General features: G+C 42.7%; 1 protein-coding gene across 3 annotated transcripts in view; it reads left to right on the forward strand.

Annotated features, from left to right (window-relative positions):
- Positions 1–13,582, forward strand: part of gtf3c3 (general transcription factor IIIC, polypeptide 3) — a 75,057-nt gene extending 61,475 nt beyond the window's left edge. For all 3 annotated transcript variants that reach the window (XM_085985824.1, XM_085985827.1, XM_085985826.1), the window contains exons 15-18: positions 1,787–1,977; positions 6,638–6,762; positions 7,957–8,109; positions 13,305–13,582. In XM_085985824.1, coding sequence (XP_085841950.1) covers positions 1,787–1,977; positions 6,638–6,762; positions 7,957–8,109; positions 13,305–13,427 — 592 coding nt within the window. In that variant the 3' untranslated portion in view covers positions 13,428–13,582. The remainder of the gene's footprint in view (positions 1–1,786; positions 1,978–6,637; positions 6,763–7,956; positions 8,110–13,304) is intronic.
- The last annotated feature ends 4,344 nt before the right edge of the window (positions 13,583–17,926 follow it).

Below are 17,926 nucleotides of genomic sequence, written 5' to 3' on the forward strand. Positions count from 1 at the left end.
CCACTTTGGTGGCAAAAACAGGAAGGCAGATCTGAATGGCAATAGATTGGGAGAAGGGGAAGTGCAACGAGACCTGGGTATCCTTGTGCACCAGTCACTGAAGGTAAGCATGCAGGTGCAGCAGGCGGTTAAGAAAGCAAATGGTATGTTGGCCTTCGTAGCAAGAGGGTTTGAGTACAGGAACAAGGATGTCTTGCTGCAGTTGTACAGGGCCTTGGTGAGACCACACCTTGAGTATTGTGTGCAGTTTTGGTCACCTTATCTGAGGAAGGATGTTCTTGCCATGGAAGGAGTTCAGCGAAGATTCACCAGGCTGATACCTGGGATGGCAGGAATGACGTATGAGGAGAGATTGGGTCGATTGGGCTTGTACTCGCTGGAGTTTAGAAGAATGAGAGGGGATCTCATTGAAACTTATAAAATTCTGACAGGACTGGACAGACTAGATGCAGGAAGGATGTTCCCGATGGTCGGGGAGTCCAGAACCAGGGGTCACAGTCTAAGGATAAGGGGTAGGCCATTTAGGACAGAAATGAGGAGGAATTTCTTCACCCAAAGAGTGGTGAACCTGTGGAATTCTCTACCACAGAAGGCAGTAGAGGCCAATACATTAAATATAGTCAAGGAGGAGTTGGATATATTTCTTAAGGCTAAAGGGATCAAGGGGTATGGGGAGAAAGCAGGGACTGGGTACTGAATTTGGATGATCAGCCATGATCGCATTGAATGGCGGAGCAGGCTCGAGGGGCCGAATGGCCTACTCCTGCTCCTATCTTCTATGTGTATGTCTAACTGTTCTGATAGTGGTGTTCATAAAAAGGTAAGTTGATAACTATCAAACTTCACATTGACATTGGATGATTTACTGAAGAGCTACAGGTGAAATATTTCTAACAATGCTCATTGCCATTATTCTGTTTGAGTCTGTATTCTTTGTCTTATTTTTTTCAGTCCTAGTCCTCTGCAGTAAAATTGATGATTTGAGTTGCAAAATGCTTTGATTGTCTGTAAAAAAATAAAAACTTTCACAAAAGGTTTAGGAGGAAAAGTTCGGTATCACCCTATTTGGGGCACCATTATTGGCCTTGCGCAAAGTTTAGCGCCTGACGCTAATTATCGCCTCCGACAGCAAACTTGGCTTTTATCGCCCCTGGAGGTGATTGGAGCGCTAAATCAGGCGCTTCACACCTGTCTTAAGGCGCAAAGGCCGAGGTGCAAGGCGCTACCTCAGAGCGCTGGCGAAGCAAGGAAGGGCAAATCAAAATAAACTTGCAAAGTGCTGCTCAGTACTCAAAACTCCTTCACACAGTATTGAATCTCTCCAGAAGTCTCTCTCTCTCTCTCTCTCTCAGAATGCGTGGTGCAAAAATGTCACCGACAAAAAAAGGCAGGAAGCGGTCGCCTTTAAATAGCGCTCCCCTAGACCCTTTCTGACAGCGTAACACTCCCCTCAACCTGTCATTGCTAGCAGCAGGGGGTGCCATTCAATATCCAGTCCAGGGCGCTAACGGAGCGTTGCGTACTCGACTGACATCACAATCTGCCGGCACAGGAGATCGTGGCAGTAGTGTTTAGCGCCGCCGCCGCAAAATGTCTAATTAATTTCGCGAGCGGCGCAAACATCGCCGCGCCCGGGCACTAGTTGCTTTGCGCCCCATTAGCGCTCTCTTAAGGCGCTAATGGGAGGCGCAAACAACTGAATTTTCCCCCCTTACTCTTTAAGAAGCACATCTTATTTTTTATCTTTGCTGAAGAATCATCGTGCTTTTTCTCCTCTTCTTTCAAGGGTCATGGTGATGGAAAATGTGAACAGACCTCAGCTGTGGAATATCTTTAACCAAGTTACGATGCACTCTCAAGACCTGAGGCACCATCGTTTCTGCCTGCGCCTAATGCTGAAACACCCAGACAACCATGCACTCTGTGTACTTAATGGGCACAATGCATTTGTGGCTGGAAGCTTCAAGCATGCTTTAGGTAATGAGCATTGATCATTTTGTAATATATAATCCCAGTATTATTTGTTAGTAACAAACTATCAATCTGAAACCATGCAGCGATTACATTACAGTTATTAATCTTTCTACATGGACATCACCATGCAGCAATGATGCTTGGAGTGCCTGGTGTTTGCACTGGTGGTTGGGATATAGCCATATCCGTGATCTTGACCGTATAATCAAAATAGCAATTATAAAAGCTACTGGCAGAATTATTTCTTGAGCTTCAGCTGATTTTTATAAATAGCTCAAGCTTTGCATCAAGCTTAGCTTTTGTTGTTAATTACAGTTTACAAACTGTCCCCCACTATCTCTTTGTTTCCAAACGCTCAATGAGATTATAATCTTGTCTATTTTGTCATTTGACTAAATCTCTGGAGTAAGTAAGAATAACAGGCTGCCTTGTAATTTTTTTATACAGTGCCAACCTGTGGGGGAAATAAGAATAACAGGCATTACTGTTACTACAACACTACTAACTCTCTATTTATCTGCTTCTCTCTCTATTTATCTATCTGTCTCTTTATATCTATCTGTCTTTTTATTTAATATGCCTATCAATACCAGTCGATCGCCTGTAGCATTGCACGAGGTGTTAAAAATCAAGTGTAGTCTTCAGGTGAAGCAGAGTTAAAGGGCATGGTGATGATTTAAGATTTTTAAGAAGATATAGGTGGATTATATAAAATACATATACGTATTCAAGCCCCATTTTAAACTCAGACATTTTGTCCTTGTTTTTATTTATTTTTATTTTTCTATGGTTCTTTATAGTTTTCTATGGTTCTTTATATTTTTCTATTATGTGTTTTTGAGTCTACACTTGTAATGGAACCTGCCTATGTAAACTTATCAAGCTTTAATTACATCAGTGTTGGCACTTTAGCACCTTCCAGCTCCACAGCCATCGCTGCAGAGAAATTCTTATGCTGCAACCAACGCTACTTCTCTGCTTCCCAAATTGCTATAAGTTTTGCTATTTAACTATAAATCACCCTGAAAAATCCAAGTACTACATAAAAATAAGGACAGCGCGTATAACTTTAAAATAGGGCCTGAATTATGTCTGTGCCCTAGTCCCTACTAAAAGTTATCCGCTCTCACCCTGGCCGTTCTCCCCGGTACGACCCTCATCTTCGCTCCCTTACGTCCAAGGGGCACAGATTTGAATGGATATGGCAGACAACTGGTTTAGCCATTCACTGCCAGATCTGGCTGGACCACATAAAACACAATCGGGCCCTTCTCTCGTCTGCCAAAATTGCTCACTATTCCAGAACCCTCTTCTTAAACCCCTCTCCTCTGTCTCCTCCACCCTCACCTCCGACAACAAGTGTGAGGAGCTCATGGACTTCTTTGTCTCTAAGATTGAGACCATCTGTTCAGCTGCCTCTGCCACTTCCCTTCCTCCCCCTAGCCCACTGGGCCAAACTTCCTCTAAGGTTCCCCTCTGCCCTAGCCCTGAACTCACGTCTTTGTCCAGTTTCTCTCCGATCTCCCCTCATGATCTCTCTGCGATCATCTTGTCTATGAGACCCACCTCCTGCTCCCTCGACCCTATGCTGACCACCCAACTTCCTTTTCTGGCTCCCATGTTAGCTGATATTGTTAACGATTCTCCTCAGGTACTGTTCCCCTCTCCCTCAAATCTGCCGTCATCACCCCTCTCAAAAAAACAAACCTTGATCCCTCCGTCCTTGCAAACTACCGCCCCATCTCCAACCTCCCTTTCCTCTCCAAAGTCCTTGAACGTGTTGTCGCCTCCCAAATCCGTGCCCGTCTTTCCTGCAATTCCATGTTTGAATCCCTCCAATCAGGTTTCTGCCCTTGCCACAGTACTAAAACGACTCGTCAAAGTCACAAATGACATCCTTTGTGACTGTGACAAAGGTAAACTATCCCTTCTCGTCCTTCTTGACTTGTCTGCAGCCTTTGACACGGTTGACCACTCCATCCTTCTCCAACGCCTCTCCACCGTCGTCCAGCTGGGTGGGACTGCACTCGCCTGGTTCCTATCTATTTAATCGTAACCAGAGAATCACCTGCAACAGCTTTTCTTCCTGCTCCTGCATCGTTACCTCTGGTGTCCCCCAAGGATCCATCCTTGGCCCCCTCCTATTTTTCATCTACATGTTGCCCCTTGGTGACATCATCCAAAAACACAGCATCAGTTTCCATATGTATGCTGACGACACCCAGCTCTACCTCACTACCTCTACCCCACTACCTCATCTCTCGACCCCTCCATGATGTCTAAGTTGTCAGACTGCTTGTCCGACATACATTAAATATTGGGAAGAAAGAAGCCATTGTTTTCGGTCCCCACCACAAACTCCGTTCCCTAGCCACTGACTCCATCCCTCTCCGTAACATCTGTCTGAGACTGAACCACACTGTTCGCAACCTTGGTGTCATATTTGACCCCGAAATGAGCTTCCGACCACATATCCGCAGCATAACAAAGACCGCCTACTTCCACCTCCGTAACATCACCTGTCTCCACCCTTGCCTCAGCTCCTCCATTGCTGAAACCCTCATCCATACCTTTGTTACCTCTAGACTTGACTATTCCAATGCACTCCTGGCTGGCCTCCCACATTCCACCCTACGTAACCTTGAGGTCATCCAAAACTCAGATGCCTGTGTCCTAACCCGCACCAAGTCCCGTTCGCCCATCACCCCTGTGCTCGCTGACCTACATTGGCTCCCGGTTAAGCAGCGCCTTGATTTAAAAATTCTCATCCTTGTGTTCAAATCCCTCCATGGCCTTGCCCCTTCCTATCTTTGTAATCTCCTTCAGCCCCACAATCCCCCGAGATATCTGCGCTCCGCTAATTCTGCCCTCTTGAGCATCCCTGATTATAATCGCTCAACCTTTGGAGGTTGTGCCTTCTGTTGCCTAGGCCCTAAGCTTTGGAATTCCCTCCCAAAACCTCACAGCCGCTCTACCTCTCTTTCCTCCTTTAAGACGCTCCTTAAAACCTACCTCTTTGACCAAACTTTTGGTCACCTGCCCTAATTTATCCTTATGTGGATCGGTGTCAGATTATTTTGTCTTAAAATACTCCTGAGCAGCGCCATGGGACGTCTTACTTGGTTAAAGGCGCTATATAAATACAAGTTGTTGTTGTGCGCCCTGGTCTAATTATCTCCTGACCTCTAACCCCGCCTCATCTGTAGATTACACTTGGTCTCGAATCCCCATGTACAGGAAACTTCGCGATATCCGGCACCGACGGGACTGGCGTGATGCCGATCTCTGAAAACTTCCGGACAGACCAGCGCTAATGTTGAAGGATACGGAGGTTTTCATCTCCGTATCTGACAACAAACACTGTTGCTTAGCAACAGCTTCAGAGAGGCTTTCCAGAGACTGACTGTTTAAAAAAAATGCTAGGAGAAAGAAAAAAAAGAAAAAAACCTAACAAAACGGCTGCTGATTTCTGCCGTTAGATCGAGGTTTCCGGACATACAACTTCCGGATAAACCAAAGTTTCCTGTATAACATCCCCGGAGGATAAATTTGGTGCGTGAGTCAACAGTTAGCCGTCACCATGCCTTGTCTTGCCTGTAGGTGCTGCTTTAATAAGATTTCCCATTGTAAATTGAGCAGTGTCACAGATCCCTATCATGCCATTAGATTCAGCTGTGCCACTAGGTAGAGCTGTAAAGCCTACAATCCTTTGATATATCACCCAGCGCAGCTATCACAATATTTCAGCCTCTCTGCTTGACTACAGATAAGGTTAAAAATTTAATTGTCTTTATTTACTGTTTTCAGTTATGTATGATATTCTGCTTCTTTTATCTGCTTCATATTTCCCATCCGCTCCAGTTCCACATCGTACCCCACTGTGGTCCATCCCTCTCCTAGTATGTTTCACCTACTGGCTTCAGCTTCTGCTCTAGGCTTCCTGTTGCACCTTCATTCTAACAGCTGCTTCCGAGTTGTAAAAAATTAATTTACCCTCTCAGCCTCTTCCCCTGCTGCCTGCAATTTTTACCTTCCCACCTTTTACCCAGCTTGCTGCTCCTCGCTCCTGGCTGCGAGAAGAAAATTTTAATGCCTGAAAATTTAATTCCCAGTGCTACCTTCCACAAAGTTATTCTTCCTGTCTTAATAGTCTACTTATTACATTCCCACTGATTCCCTTTAATAAATATCCAACCCCAATATATCTATCTATAACCGTTGCTCCCCTTCAATAAATAACGAACCCCAATATATCTATCTATAACCGTTGCTCCCCTTCAATAAATAACGAACCCCAATATATCTATCTATTCTCCTGGGTCATGCCCGATGGCATTTGCAACATTTAAAAAAAAAAAAAAAAAAATTCTCCTTCTATGTCTGTCCAAATTATGAGTGTGTGTGTTTGTGTATATATCTCCACACATCACTTCCTACCCTTTGCCAATCTGAGCAACACCCATTAACCCTGTCTGTTTATGTTGCTTCATTTCTTGTACCATGTCTCTGAATTTTTGTAACAAGAGACATCTTGTGAACTGCCTTCCAGAAATCAATATAAACCACATTGATTGCATTAAATTAATACTTTTAAGATAGTATTAAATGGTTCCTAAAAACAATCATTTAACTATATCTTGTTCCTTCTCATTTTAAATTTCAGGTCAGTATGTTCAGGCTTTCAGGACTCAGCCCAGTGAACCCCTCCACAGTCTATGTGTGGGCCTTACCTTTATCCACATGGCATCTCAGAAGTTTGTTTTAAAACGACATCCTCTTCTGGTGCAGGTTTGTTGAATTCATTGAGTCAAGATTTAAAGTTTGAGGTTTTTCCTGAGTGAAAATCTGTGTGTTGAAACTATTTTGATCCAGTATTTTATAATTAGGATGTGCTCTTATCTAATGCAGCACAAATTATCCCTTTTGTTGAAACTTTTGCCCAAGTATGGTGAGTTGTAGATTCTATTCTGGATAATCTCAGTATTTACAAGAGATATGAAAATGTAGTGAAAAGATAATTTTTTATATTTACTTTGTACATCAAGATGTATCACATCATATCAGTGTTGCTTATAGACAGTGCAGCATTGAATTTAATACAATGACCTATAACCTGCTGCATTTCAAATTTGGACTTTGGAGTGGTGGGGGGGGGGGGCGGGGAGTCTACTTTCAAATGAAGAAAATTTTAATTTGAATGAGTAGGGAAGAAGTAGCAATATTTAATGTGGAGAAACATTGAAGGGGATATGGGAATTTGAAGGCAGAGTATAACCAAGTAGTTTTTACTGGTTTTATTTTCCTTCTTGCGCTTGAAGGGCAGTGGTCATACAAGTCATTTCAGCATAGAGAGAAAAGTGCATTAAAAGCAACTGTATTGCACCATTGAAAGATATTACATCAAACGTGCTGGTTCTGTTAGTGGTGTGACGTGGGTTTGAGTTGCATTTAAAATTAGTGGTTAACATAGCAACAACAACTTTAAATTATATAATGCCTTTTAAGTAAAAAAAAACACCTTGGGCCCTTCACAGCGAGTGGAGCCATGAAGAAAGAGATTTGTGGAGGCGGGGGGTGGTGAGCAAATGCTTGTTTGAAAAAGATGTATTTTGCAAAAGTTTTTAAAGGTGGAGCAAGAATTTGAAAGACTGAGGGATGTTGAGAGGGAGTTCCAGAAAGCAGAGTCAAGCCAGCTGAAAGCTGTGCCATCTGTGGATTGGCAAGGGGGATGAGGCGAGATTCACAGAAGGCCAGAATTGAGGATCACAGAATGTGGGAGGGGCATAATGCTGGAGAAGGTTGGAGATAGGATGGGGTGGACCATGAGTGATTTGAAGACAAGGATGAAAACTTTCAATTTGATGCTTTGTAGGTCAGTGAGGATGAGGGAGATTCGTGAGCAGGACAGGATGGCAATCAAACTAGGTCCTGCAGATACCCGCTATGTGTTGCTTTTCATTAAATCTGTACGTACTTTTCTAGGGATTCTCCTTTTTAACGCAGTATTTGGAACTTCGAGGACCTTGCCAAGAAGTGTACTATAACATAGGACGTGCATTACATCAACTGGGGCTCGTGCATTTTGCAATTCATTATTATGGAAAGGCACTGGAGCTCCCACCTCTTAAATTAGAGGTACGTAGTATGCTAGAAATCTAAATCGGTAAGACTTTTTTTCTCTTGCTCACACAATGATACTCACAGGGTAGAAGACCCAGATTACAAACTGAGGCATCCACCAGTTCATCTTGGTTTCAGGAATAACTTCTACATACTTAAGAGTTGTTGACTTACAGGATCACTTGCTGCCAAGGGCAGTAATGGGTTGTGCTAGATTTAGTGCTAAATAGGTTGAATGGCTTTTTCTTGTTCCTACATTCTTAATTTGATGCAACAGTTGTTTGTGGCTTTAACTTTAGCAGACGTTGGTAATTTAAGAGTAAGGTTTTGGCCTTCCACATGGCTTAGTAGGTGAAGTCACTGTGTAACAACCATACAGACCAGGAACAGGCACAATTTCATCCCCGGTCTGTGCTGGGTTAGTCTAAACTTAGCCAGGCAGCAATGATGGCTTTACAGCCTCTGAGCTACAGAAGCAGCCAAGGTTCCCACTGATTGCTATCCTATGATATCCTTACTGGTATCTAGTGGCTCCTGGTGGAAAGTATGTGTATGTAGGTTTGGTGAGGACAGAATTGGGCTCTGTTGTGTGGACACTGACTGTCTTGGCTTACAGCTGAAGACTGGTCTCTTGGGAAAATGATCAGAATTGATACCTGTGGAACCATTACCCAGCAAGAGTTGGTGTCTCCCGGAGAGGAGACTTTTATTTTTTTGACTGTAATGGTCATTCCCATATTATTCAGATTTTTTTTGTTGCACAGGGATTTGGAAAAAAAAGTTACTGTACATTTAAGGGTTGTGTTTAAAAGCAAAGTGTATTCACACACGCTTTTTTAAAATAAAGGGCACCGAAATAAAAGGTAGTTAAAATGCTAATGAGCTGGGCTTTGAAGTTGTTTCCCCAAAGAACATAAACAATAAACAATTCATCAGCCTGCCTTGGTAATTGATAAACACCTCACACTCACTGCATTAGTAGGCCCCTGGTCCAGAGCGCTCATTGGGGTGGTCTTGGGTTGTGAACAAAGGGAGACCAAAAATAAAATGGACACATTATGCAGAGTGATCAAGCTGCAAGGGCAAGCTTTCCTCAGGCACAAAGGATTAGGATACAGGGTGATGGTTAGAAGGTGTTTTGTTAAGTCGAGCAAGATGAAGCGTAGCATCTCCATTATTAACGTGACGATAACCAGTATTAATGGAATTAAGTGACTACAATCATCACTTTGCTCTATATGTTCACTTGTTGTATGTGCAATGAGTAGCTTAATGATTTGTATCTGGCCTCGGTCTACCTTCCAAAATATTGAAGTAGAACCTATGAGGACATCTTGGAAAGACACAGTAACCAGTTTACATGTTAAGGTGGGATGCACTGCTATATCCCGAGTTACGCTATTTTATAAAAGGATATTTATAAATCTTGTCCATGAGACACACCTCCTGCTTCCTCGACCATATTCACACTAAACTGCTGACCACCCAATTTCTTTTTCTGACTCCCATGTTAGCTGACATTGTTAATGGTTCGCTCTCCTCAGGTACTGTTCCCCCTCTCCTTTAAATCTGCTGTCATCACCCCGCTCAAAAAAACAACCCTTGACTCCTCCGTCCTTGCAAACTACCGCCCCATCTCCAACCTCCCTTTCCTCTCCCAAATCCTTGAACGGGTTGTCGTCTCCCAAATCCGTGTCCATCTTTCTCGGAACTCCATGTTTGAATCCCTCCAATCCGGTTTCCGCCCCTGCCACAGTACCAAAATGGCTCTCATCAAAGTCACAAATGACATCCTTTGTGACTGTGACAAAGGTAAACTATCCCTCCTCTGTCTTTCGGATGAGACGTTAAACCGAAGCCCCGTCTGTTCTCTCAGGTGGACGTAAAAGATCCCATGGCACTAGGGTTGCAAAATTCTGGCAATTTTTAAAAGAGGAAACTTTCCATGGGAATTTTTTGGGAATTTTGAGTTTTTTTGCACACTGATGGTTTTTGACTCTGACCCTTATATTATCTTTGTCATCAAAATAGACATACTGTTCCGTACAAATAAAAACAGGCTTTCAAAACTTTATTTAGGTTATAATTTTGAACTTTATTGAACCCCTACAAAAAAGACCCATCTAAAATAAAATAAAAAGAGCGTCTGCTTATTTAGCCTGTAATTTGTCCTTATTTTGTCCCTTTGAGTCTTCTACTCATCATTGCTCCTCCTGATTCTCTGACGTGTCCATTTCCTCCTCTGTGTCACTGTCTAGCTGTGTGGTGGACACTTCTGTATCTGGCTCAATAAGTTGTCGGTTCGCCCGGATAGCCACCAGTTTCTCCACTCTCTTGTTAGTCAGCTTGTTGCGCACCTTTGTATGCGTATTCCCAAAAAGTGACCAGTTTCGTTCAGAGGCCGCTGATGAAGGTAGGATTTGGAGTATCACCGATACAATGGGTGACAGGGCCTCAGATGCACCAGGTATGTGCACTGATGTGCTTGCATGATTCCCATATCCCGTCCCCATTCCAAAGACCTTGCTTGGTAGAGAACTTTGCCAGACTTCCCAGAACTTTGCCCACGTCCAGATTGAGGTGGCGTGAGAGGGTAGAAATCACACTAAGCGCTGTTGATCCGTTCTCCAGAAAGTATTGGTCTCCCAACATGCTTTGGGTCCCGCATGTATGCTGCAGCATGAATCGGCTTGACACAAAACTCTTGACGCGTCTGTATGAATTGAACAATTGCCTTCTCCTCTGCTTTGAGCAGCAGGGGTGTGGGTAGAGCAATGCTGATTTGTTCTTTTAAATCAGCAAAAAGCCTGAGAACATCTGACAAGACAGCGTCATCTTCAATCTGAGCAATTGCAGATGCTACTGGTGAGAGTAGTTTAAGGCTGCTAACCACTCTTTCCCAAAACACATCATCGAGCAGTATTTTCTTGATGGTGGTTTCCATATCCCCAGACTGTGACAGACCTTTACCTACCAGTATTGTACCCCAGTGTTATACAGTGACAGATCTGTACCCACCAGTACTTTTAAGAGAGGACCTGTGGGGAAAAAAATGAAATACAAAAAAACCAGTATTATGCTACCATGTGCTTTTTTTGGGCAAAATTCCCCACATTCCCAAGCTAAACTTACCGTGGAAAATTTCCGGAAATTTACCAGAAACTTTCCACCCCTTCACAACCCTACATGGTACTATTTCGAAGAAGAGCAGGGGAGTTATCCCCGGTGTCCTGGCCAATATTTATCCCTCAACCAACATAACAAAAACAGATTATCTGGTCAGTATCACGTTGCTGTTTGTGGGACCTTGCTGTGCGCAAGTTGGCTGCCGCGTTTCCCACATTACAACAGTGACTCCACTTCAAAAGTGCTTCATTGGCTGTAAAACGCTTTGAGATGTCCGGTGGTACTGCGTACAGTTTTGGTTTCCATATTTAAGAAAAGATATACTTGCTCTCGAGGCAGTTCAGAGAAGGTTCACTTGGTTGATTCCGGAGATGAGGGGGTTGACTTATGAGGAAAGGTTGAGTAGGTTGGGCCTCTACTCATTGGAATTCAGAAGAATGAGAGGCGATCTTATCGAAACATATAAGATTGTGAGGGTGCTTGATCAGGTGGATGCGGTGAGGATGTTTCCACTGATGGGTGAGACTAGAACTAGGGGGCATAATCTTAGAATAAGGGGCTGCCCTTTCAAAACTGAGATGAGGAGAAACTTCTTCACACAGGGTAGTAAATCTATGGAATTTGCTACCTCAGAGAGCTGTGGAAGCTGTGACATTAAATAAATTTAAAACGGAGATAGACAGTTTCCTAGCTGATAAGGGAATAAGGGGTTACGGGGAGAGGGCAGGGAAGTGGACATGAGTCGAAGTCCGGATCAGCCATGATCCTATTGAATGGCGGAGCAGGCCCGAGGGGCCGTATGGCCTACTCCTGCTCCTATTTCTTATGTTCTTATAAATGCAAGTCCTTCTATTCTTTTCCTCCTCATCCTTCGACATGGTTGACTACTCCATTCTCCTCCAACGCCTCTCCACCATCATCCAACTGGTTTCATTCTTATTTATCTAATTGTAGCCAGACAATCACCTGCAATGGCTTCTCTTCCCGCTCCCGAATCGTTACCTCTGGGGTTCCCCCAAGGGACTATCCTTGGCCCCCTCCTGTTTCTCATCTACATGCTGCCCCATGGCGGCATCATCCGAAAACACGGCGTCCATTTCCACATGTACACTGACGACACCACCACTTCTTTTGATCATCTGCCCTAATTTCTTATTATATGGTTCGGTGTCAGATTTTTGTCTTATAACTCTCCTGTGAAGCCTCTTGGGACTTATTTTACTACGTTAAAGGCGCTATATAATTACAAGATGTTGTTGTTATATTGCGCAATGTGAGTCAACTCCGGCAATTAAGTGGTGTGGTATACACTTACATGAATGATTGGTGCCACTGAACACGAGAGCAGACCAAAATTTGATTTTTATCGAAGTGATTTTAAATACAATTCAACAGAACTAACTGTCCATTAGAATCCTAAAAGCCATGATCCTGTGCCGTCAGCAGGCAGTCGCACAAATCTCAAGCGCAAGATTAGTTGCCATTAGGAAATGACAGTGCCATTGAACTGAGGTATTTGAAAAAATGGATTATATTTCATTGATCAGAGTTCCATCCAAGCCTTTGTTAATTCTGCGCTTTTTGTTCAGTTGTTTATCTCCTTGTGTTTGTATGCTAATTCACCATACACTAACTTATCTGGAGCCACTAGCAATAATTTGGGTCTTATGAGGAAAACAAGTAAAGATGGGTGACAATATACTGTCAAATACTGTTGGCCATCATAATACAAGAATAAAAAAACAAAATTTAAAAATTATAATTTTCTTCTCTCTACATTTAGGCCACAACAATGGTAGGCACTCTGTCGTAATGTGCTTACTGCTGTTAAGACAGCTGCTCGGAGGTATGACAAAGTGCCCAGTTTGGGGAAATTGCAGGCATGGATTGTGACCTTTTCTATGCCATAGCATGTTGGAGTCACCTTACTGTCCAATTGCACCTCAGAATTTTGTAAAAATTTTAACCCATTTTGGGAACTGTTACAGTGCAACAAAAATGTATATATTTTTTTTTGTTGTACAAATGACAAGAAAGGAATTTTAAAGTGATTTGGTTTCACAGAAATTTATTTTTCTTTGCAGGGTATAGACGATGATCAAGTGGATCTAAGACGAGACATTGCTTATAATCTATCACTAATTTATCAGAATAGTGGAAACATTGATATGGCTCGAAAACTTATATATACACATTGTGTTGTTTGAAGACTGGGACTCCATATTGGATTGCCCAGTACAAATTGAGAAGTTGTTTAAAGGATAAAGGTTAGCTCGCATCATTTATGTATATAATTTTATTGTTTCAACTGTTGTGAAATTTTTAAATTATTACTTAGACCATTAAAACATTTCTGAAAATGCTCAAATGACTTTACAGTTTTGTCACACACGGTGCACAGAGGAAATCTGTTAAAAGTTCTACCACAGAACTGTGATTGTACCAGCATACTGCAACTCAGTGCAAGATCTGAGGTGGGTTGTACCTTATACTGCTTTTTATATTTAAAAAATCTTCCACTGCTTGTCTGTTAGATCTGCCATTATTTTCCAACCAATTAATTTGGGTTGGGTTACCTTTCATCCTACTGAAATTAGCTAATTTCTAGTCCAACATCTTTATCACAAACTATGTTAGGATAAACCTAAATTGTAACAATGTGCACTTGAAGGTGCACAGTATAATGGTCTTATCTCTCCCTGTAACTTCATTCTCCTAATGGTCCATCTTGGGTTGAGAATTCACTTGGAGGAATCATGGGCACCAAATAGCACCCAATATATTGCACCACTGGGCTGTCCAATGTTTAATAATCTTGTGGTCACATCAATAATTCGTTGCATATTTTGTGTTAAAATCACAAATGGCACCATGGAATCCACAATCCATTATTTTTAATGGAAGTATTACTCATAAAATGAACATCCATTAGCTTTGATAGTGTTCACAGAATTAGGGACTGATTTTTAAAACATATTATAGGATATGTGAAACAAGATATCTACATCTTACAAGATAAACATCACCAAACATTTTTTCCCACTTCAGCAACTGAGAATACATATGAAAGGTCTATCTGCTTTCCCCCCTCCAACTATTTAAAATATTGTTAAATCTCACTTTCAAATTCATGGGGTTCAATTCCCACTACATGCGGCCCTTTCTGGAAGTGGCACTTGAGTTATTGAGGTGCGTGCCTCAACAAAGTGTAACTATTTCTATTTAGCAGAATTCAATATATTTTTATACTTTGGGCATTTTCACTGACTTGAATGAATGGGAAAACCACAAATGAAGTGTAGAAATAAAGTGGGGAAAGTTTGCTTATGAACTGGGAATGTAGGTTTGTACTTGAACATAAACAGAACCTTAGCTGTAACCAGATACAAACTTATCGCTGTCACACACCATTAATAAACAGCATTTATAGCTATGTGACTAACTATTTATAGCTAGGTGACTGGTGAAAGAGTAGCTGGAATTCTAGTTATTGATTTGAAGATACCAGTCTTCTGTAGAAACAGTTTCCACAGAAACTGTATTGACAAATGCAACATTTCAGGAGAAAATTAAGATTGAAAATGAACTATTGTTTCAGTTAGAGTGCAGGGTGAAATCTGTTTCTTGAGTTCTGACAGTAAGGTTCATTAACCTTTTTTAATGAGTAAATGGAAGGCCACAGCTAAAAGTTTAAATAAAAAAGCAAGCTTTGGGTAATGTGGGATTGAGTTCCCAACTCAACAAGGCTGCTGATTTCATTTCAGAATTATTTTGATTTGCTTAAACTTCCTGTTGTTTTTTTTTCTTCCCTTTTATAGTAAATTGGAAAATGTTACTGATGTAGAAATATGTTCTGAACACTTTTCTTGAATACTGGGGGAGGGAACTTCAATGTACTAGTACTCTGCACATAGTTATGAATCCTAAACCATTGACTTAACAATTTGCAGGAAGGTTTGGGCTCAATGACAATGAGGTAGTTGTTTTTTTATCAACAGACTGGTGAATCACTAGCGGGGAGGAAGTCAGTGTCATAACCCTCTCCCAGCTGGGAACACAGAGAAAGGGACACATGAGCAGTGAGGTTTTAAACAAAAGACAGAGGTGTAGCCCTGAGGCCCAGAGCTAGAAGCTAAAATGCAAGTCATTTTTTTGCAGTTCGAGGTAGTCTAGAAAGAGAGGTAATGCCCAAAACAATTAAGTCAGCCCACAAAAGGGACTGGGCTTATTATTTTTTCCAATTTTTTTTTTAAAGAGAGAAGTGAAAAATTCAGTAAGTGGAATTTGCTTTTATGGTTACTCTATGTTTCCAGTCTCTCTGTGAAATAAAGCAAGTTAACGATTTGTATCTGGCGTTGGAAAGATTGGAGCAGCCCATATAAGGACATGTAGGAAAAAAAAAACATGATATCCCGTTTAGATCACAAGTGAGTACTGTTGTTGCACCCATGGGTTACGCCATCGTAAAATTAGATATTGGGCAGTACAGGCGCACTCCTGAATGTAACATGCTCAGGCTGCTTATGGGAGTGACCAGTACCACTATACCCAAAAATATCTAAGGCAAACCTGAAGGAGCAGAACCAGGCGTACCTAAAAATGAGGTGCCAACCTGGGGAAGCTGCATCACAGGACTACATGCATGCTAAATAGCAGAAGCAGCATGCTATAGACAGAGCTAAGTGATCCCACAATCAATGGATCAGATCAAAGCTCTGCAGTCTTGCCACGTCCAGTCGTGAATGGTGGTGGACCATTAAACAACTAACGGGAGGAAGAGGCTCCACGAATATCCCCATCCTCAATGATGGCGGAGCCCAGCTCGTGAGTGCAAAAGACAAGGCTGAAGCGTTTGCAACCATCTTCAGCCAGAAGTGGCGAGTGGATGATCCATATCGGCCTCCTCCTGAGGTCCCTACCATCACAGAAGCCAGTCTTCAGCCAATTCGATTCACACCACGTGATATCAAGAAATGGCTGGATGCACTGGATACAGCAAAGGCTATGGGCCCCGACAACATCCTGGTTGTCGTGCTGAAGACCTGTGCTCCAGAACTAGCCGCGCCTCTAGCTAAGCTGTTTCAGTACAGCTACAACACTGGCATTTATCCAACAATGTGGAAAAGTGCCCAGGTATGTCCTGTCCACAAAAAGCAGGACAAATCCAATCTGACCAATTACCACCCCATCAGCCTACTCTCAATCATCAGAAAAGTGATGGAAGGTGTCGTCGACAGTGCTATCAAGCAGCACTTACTCGCCAATAACTTGCTCACCAATGTTCAGTTTGGGTTCCGCCAGGACCACTCAGCTCCAGACCTCATTACAGCTTTGGTCCAAACATGGACAAAAGAGCTGAATTCCAGAAGTGAGAGTGACTGCCCTTGACATCAAGGCAGCATTTGACCGAGTGCGGCATCTAGTAAAACTAAAGTCAATGGGAATGAGAGGGAAAACTCTCCACTAGCTGGAGTCTTACCTAGCATAAAGGAAGATGGTTGTGGTTGTTGGAGGTCAATCATCACAGCCCCAGGACATCGCTGCAGGAGTTCCTCAGGGCAGACCATCTTCAGCTGCTCTATCCATGACCTTCCCTCCATCATAAGGTTAGAAGTGGGGATGTTCGCTGATGATTGCACAGTGTTCCGTTCCATTCGCAACTCCTCAGATAATGAAGTAGCCCATGCCTGCACACAGCAAGACCTGAACGACATTCAGGCTTGGGCTGATAAGTGGCAAGTAACATTCACGCCACACAAGTGCCAGGCAATTACTATTTCCAACAAGCGAGAGTCTAAACACCGCCCCTTGACATTCAACACCATTACCATCGCCGAATCCCCCATCATCAACATCCTGGGGGTCAGTATTGACCAGAAACTTAACTGAACCAGCCACATAAATACTGTGGCTACAAGAGCAGGTCAGAGACTGGATATTCTGCGGCGTGTGTCTCACCTCTCGACTCCCCAAAGCCTTTCCACCATCTACAAGTCAGGAGTGTGATGGAATACCCTCCACTTGCCTGGATGAGTGCAGCTCCAACACTCAAGAAGTTTGACACTGATGTGGAGTATTTATTCAACACTCGACACAAGTCTGTCAGGTACAAATCAAAAGTCTTTATTACACCGGTGGGGAGACAATCTCTTACTGGCGCACCAGGAGACTTCTCCGCTGTTACAAATTTTAAGAAATCTTTTATACACATAATCATACAAACTCAACCTCGTGCACAATCCCGTTACACTGTTTTAATTTGCCTAAGGCCCGGGTGCACAGTTGTTGATTGGCTAATTCCCTATCTCGCGTCACACAACCGTTCGCCTATATTTATTGTCGCATGATCTTTATGATCTCACCTGTTATAATTTTGTAACCTTCAGTAAAACCACATGTCTGCATTTCTGTCTCGCTGTGCCCAGTGTGGTTTTACTTATCTCTAGGTTCCATAGTTTGTGGTTAATCATAGATGGTGCTTCTGAGCTAATTTCATCTAATCTTGCAAAAGCATCAAGACCTTGTGGTCAGCATGTCTGAACTATCTCTGCCGGTCTCTGTCTCAACCGTTTCTAGTGTGCAAGCTGCATTGTTAACCCCTTAATTCCTGAAGGGTGTCGCTGCCCCACTTCACCATCCAGAACAAAGTAGCCTGCTTGATTGGCACCCCATCCACCACCTTAAACATTCACTCCCTCCACCACCG

The sequence above is a fragment of the Somniosus microcephalus genome, chromosome 4 (genome assembly GCF_052327205.1).
Source record: "Somniosus microcephalus isolate GS21.2 chromosome 4, FLI_Smic_1.0, whole genome shotgun sequence".
Lineage (NCBI taxonomy): Eukaryota > Metazoa > Chordata > Chondrichthyes > Squaliformes > Somniosidae > Somniosus > Somniosus microcephalus.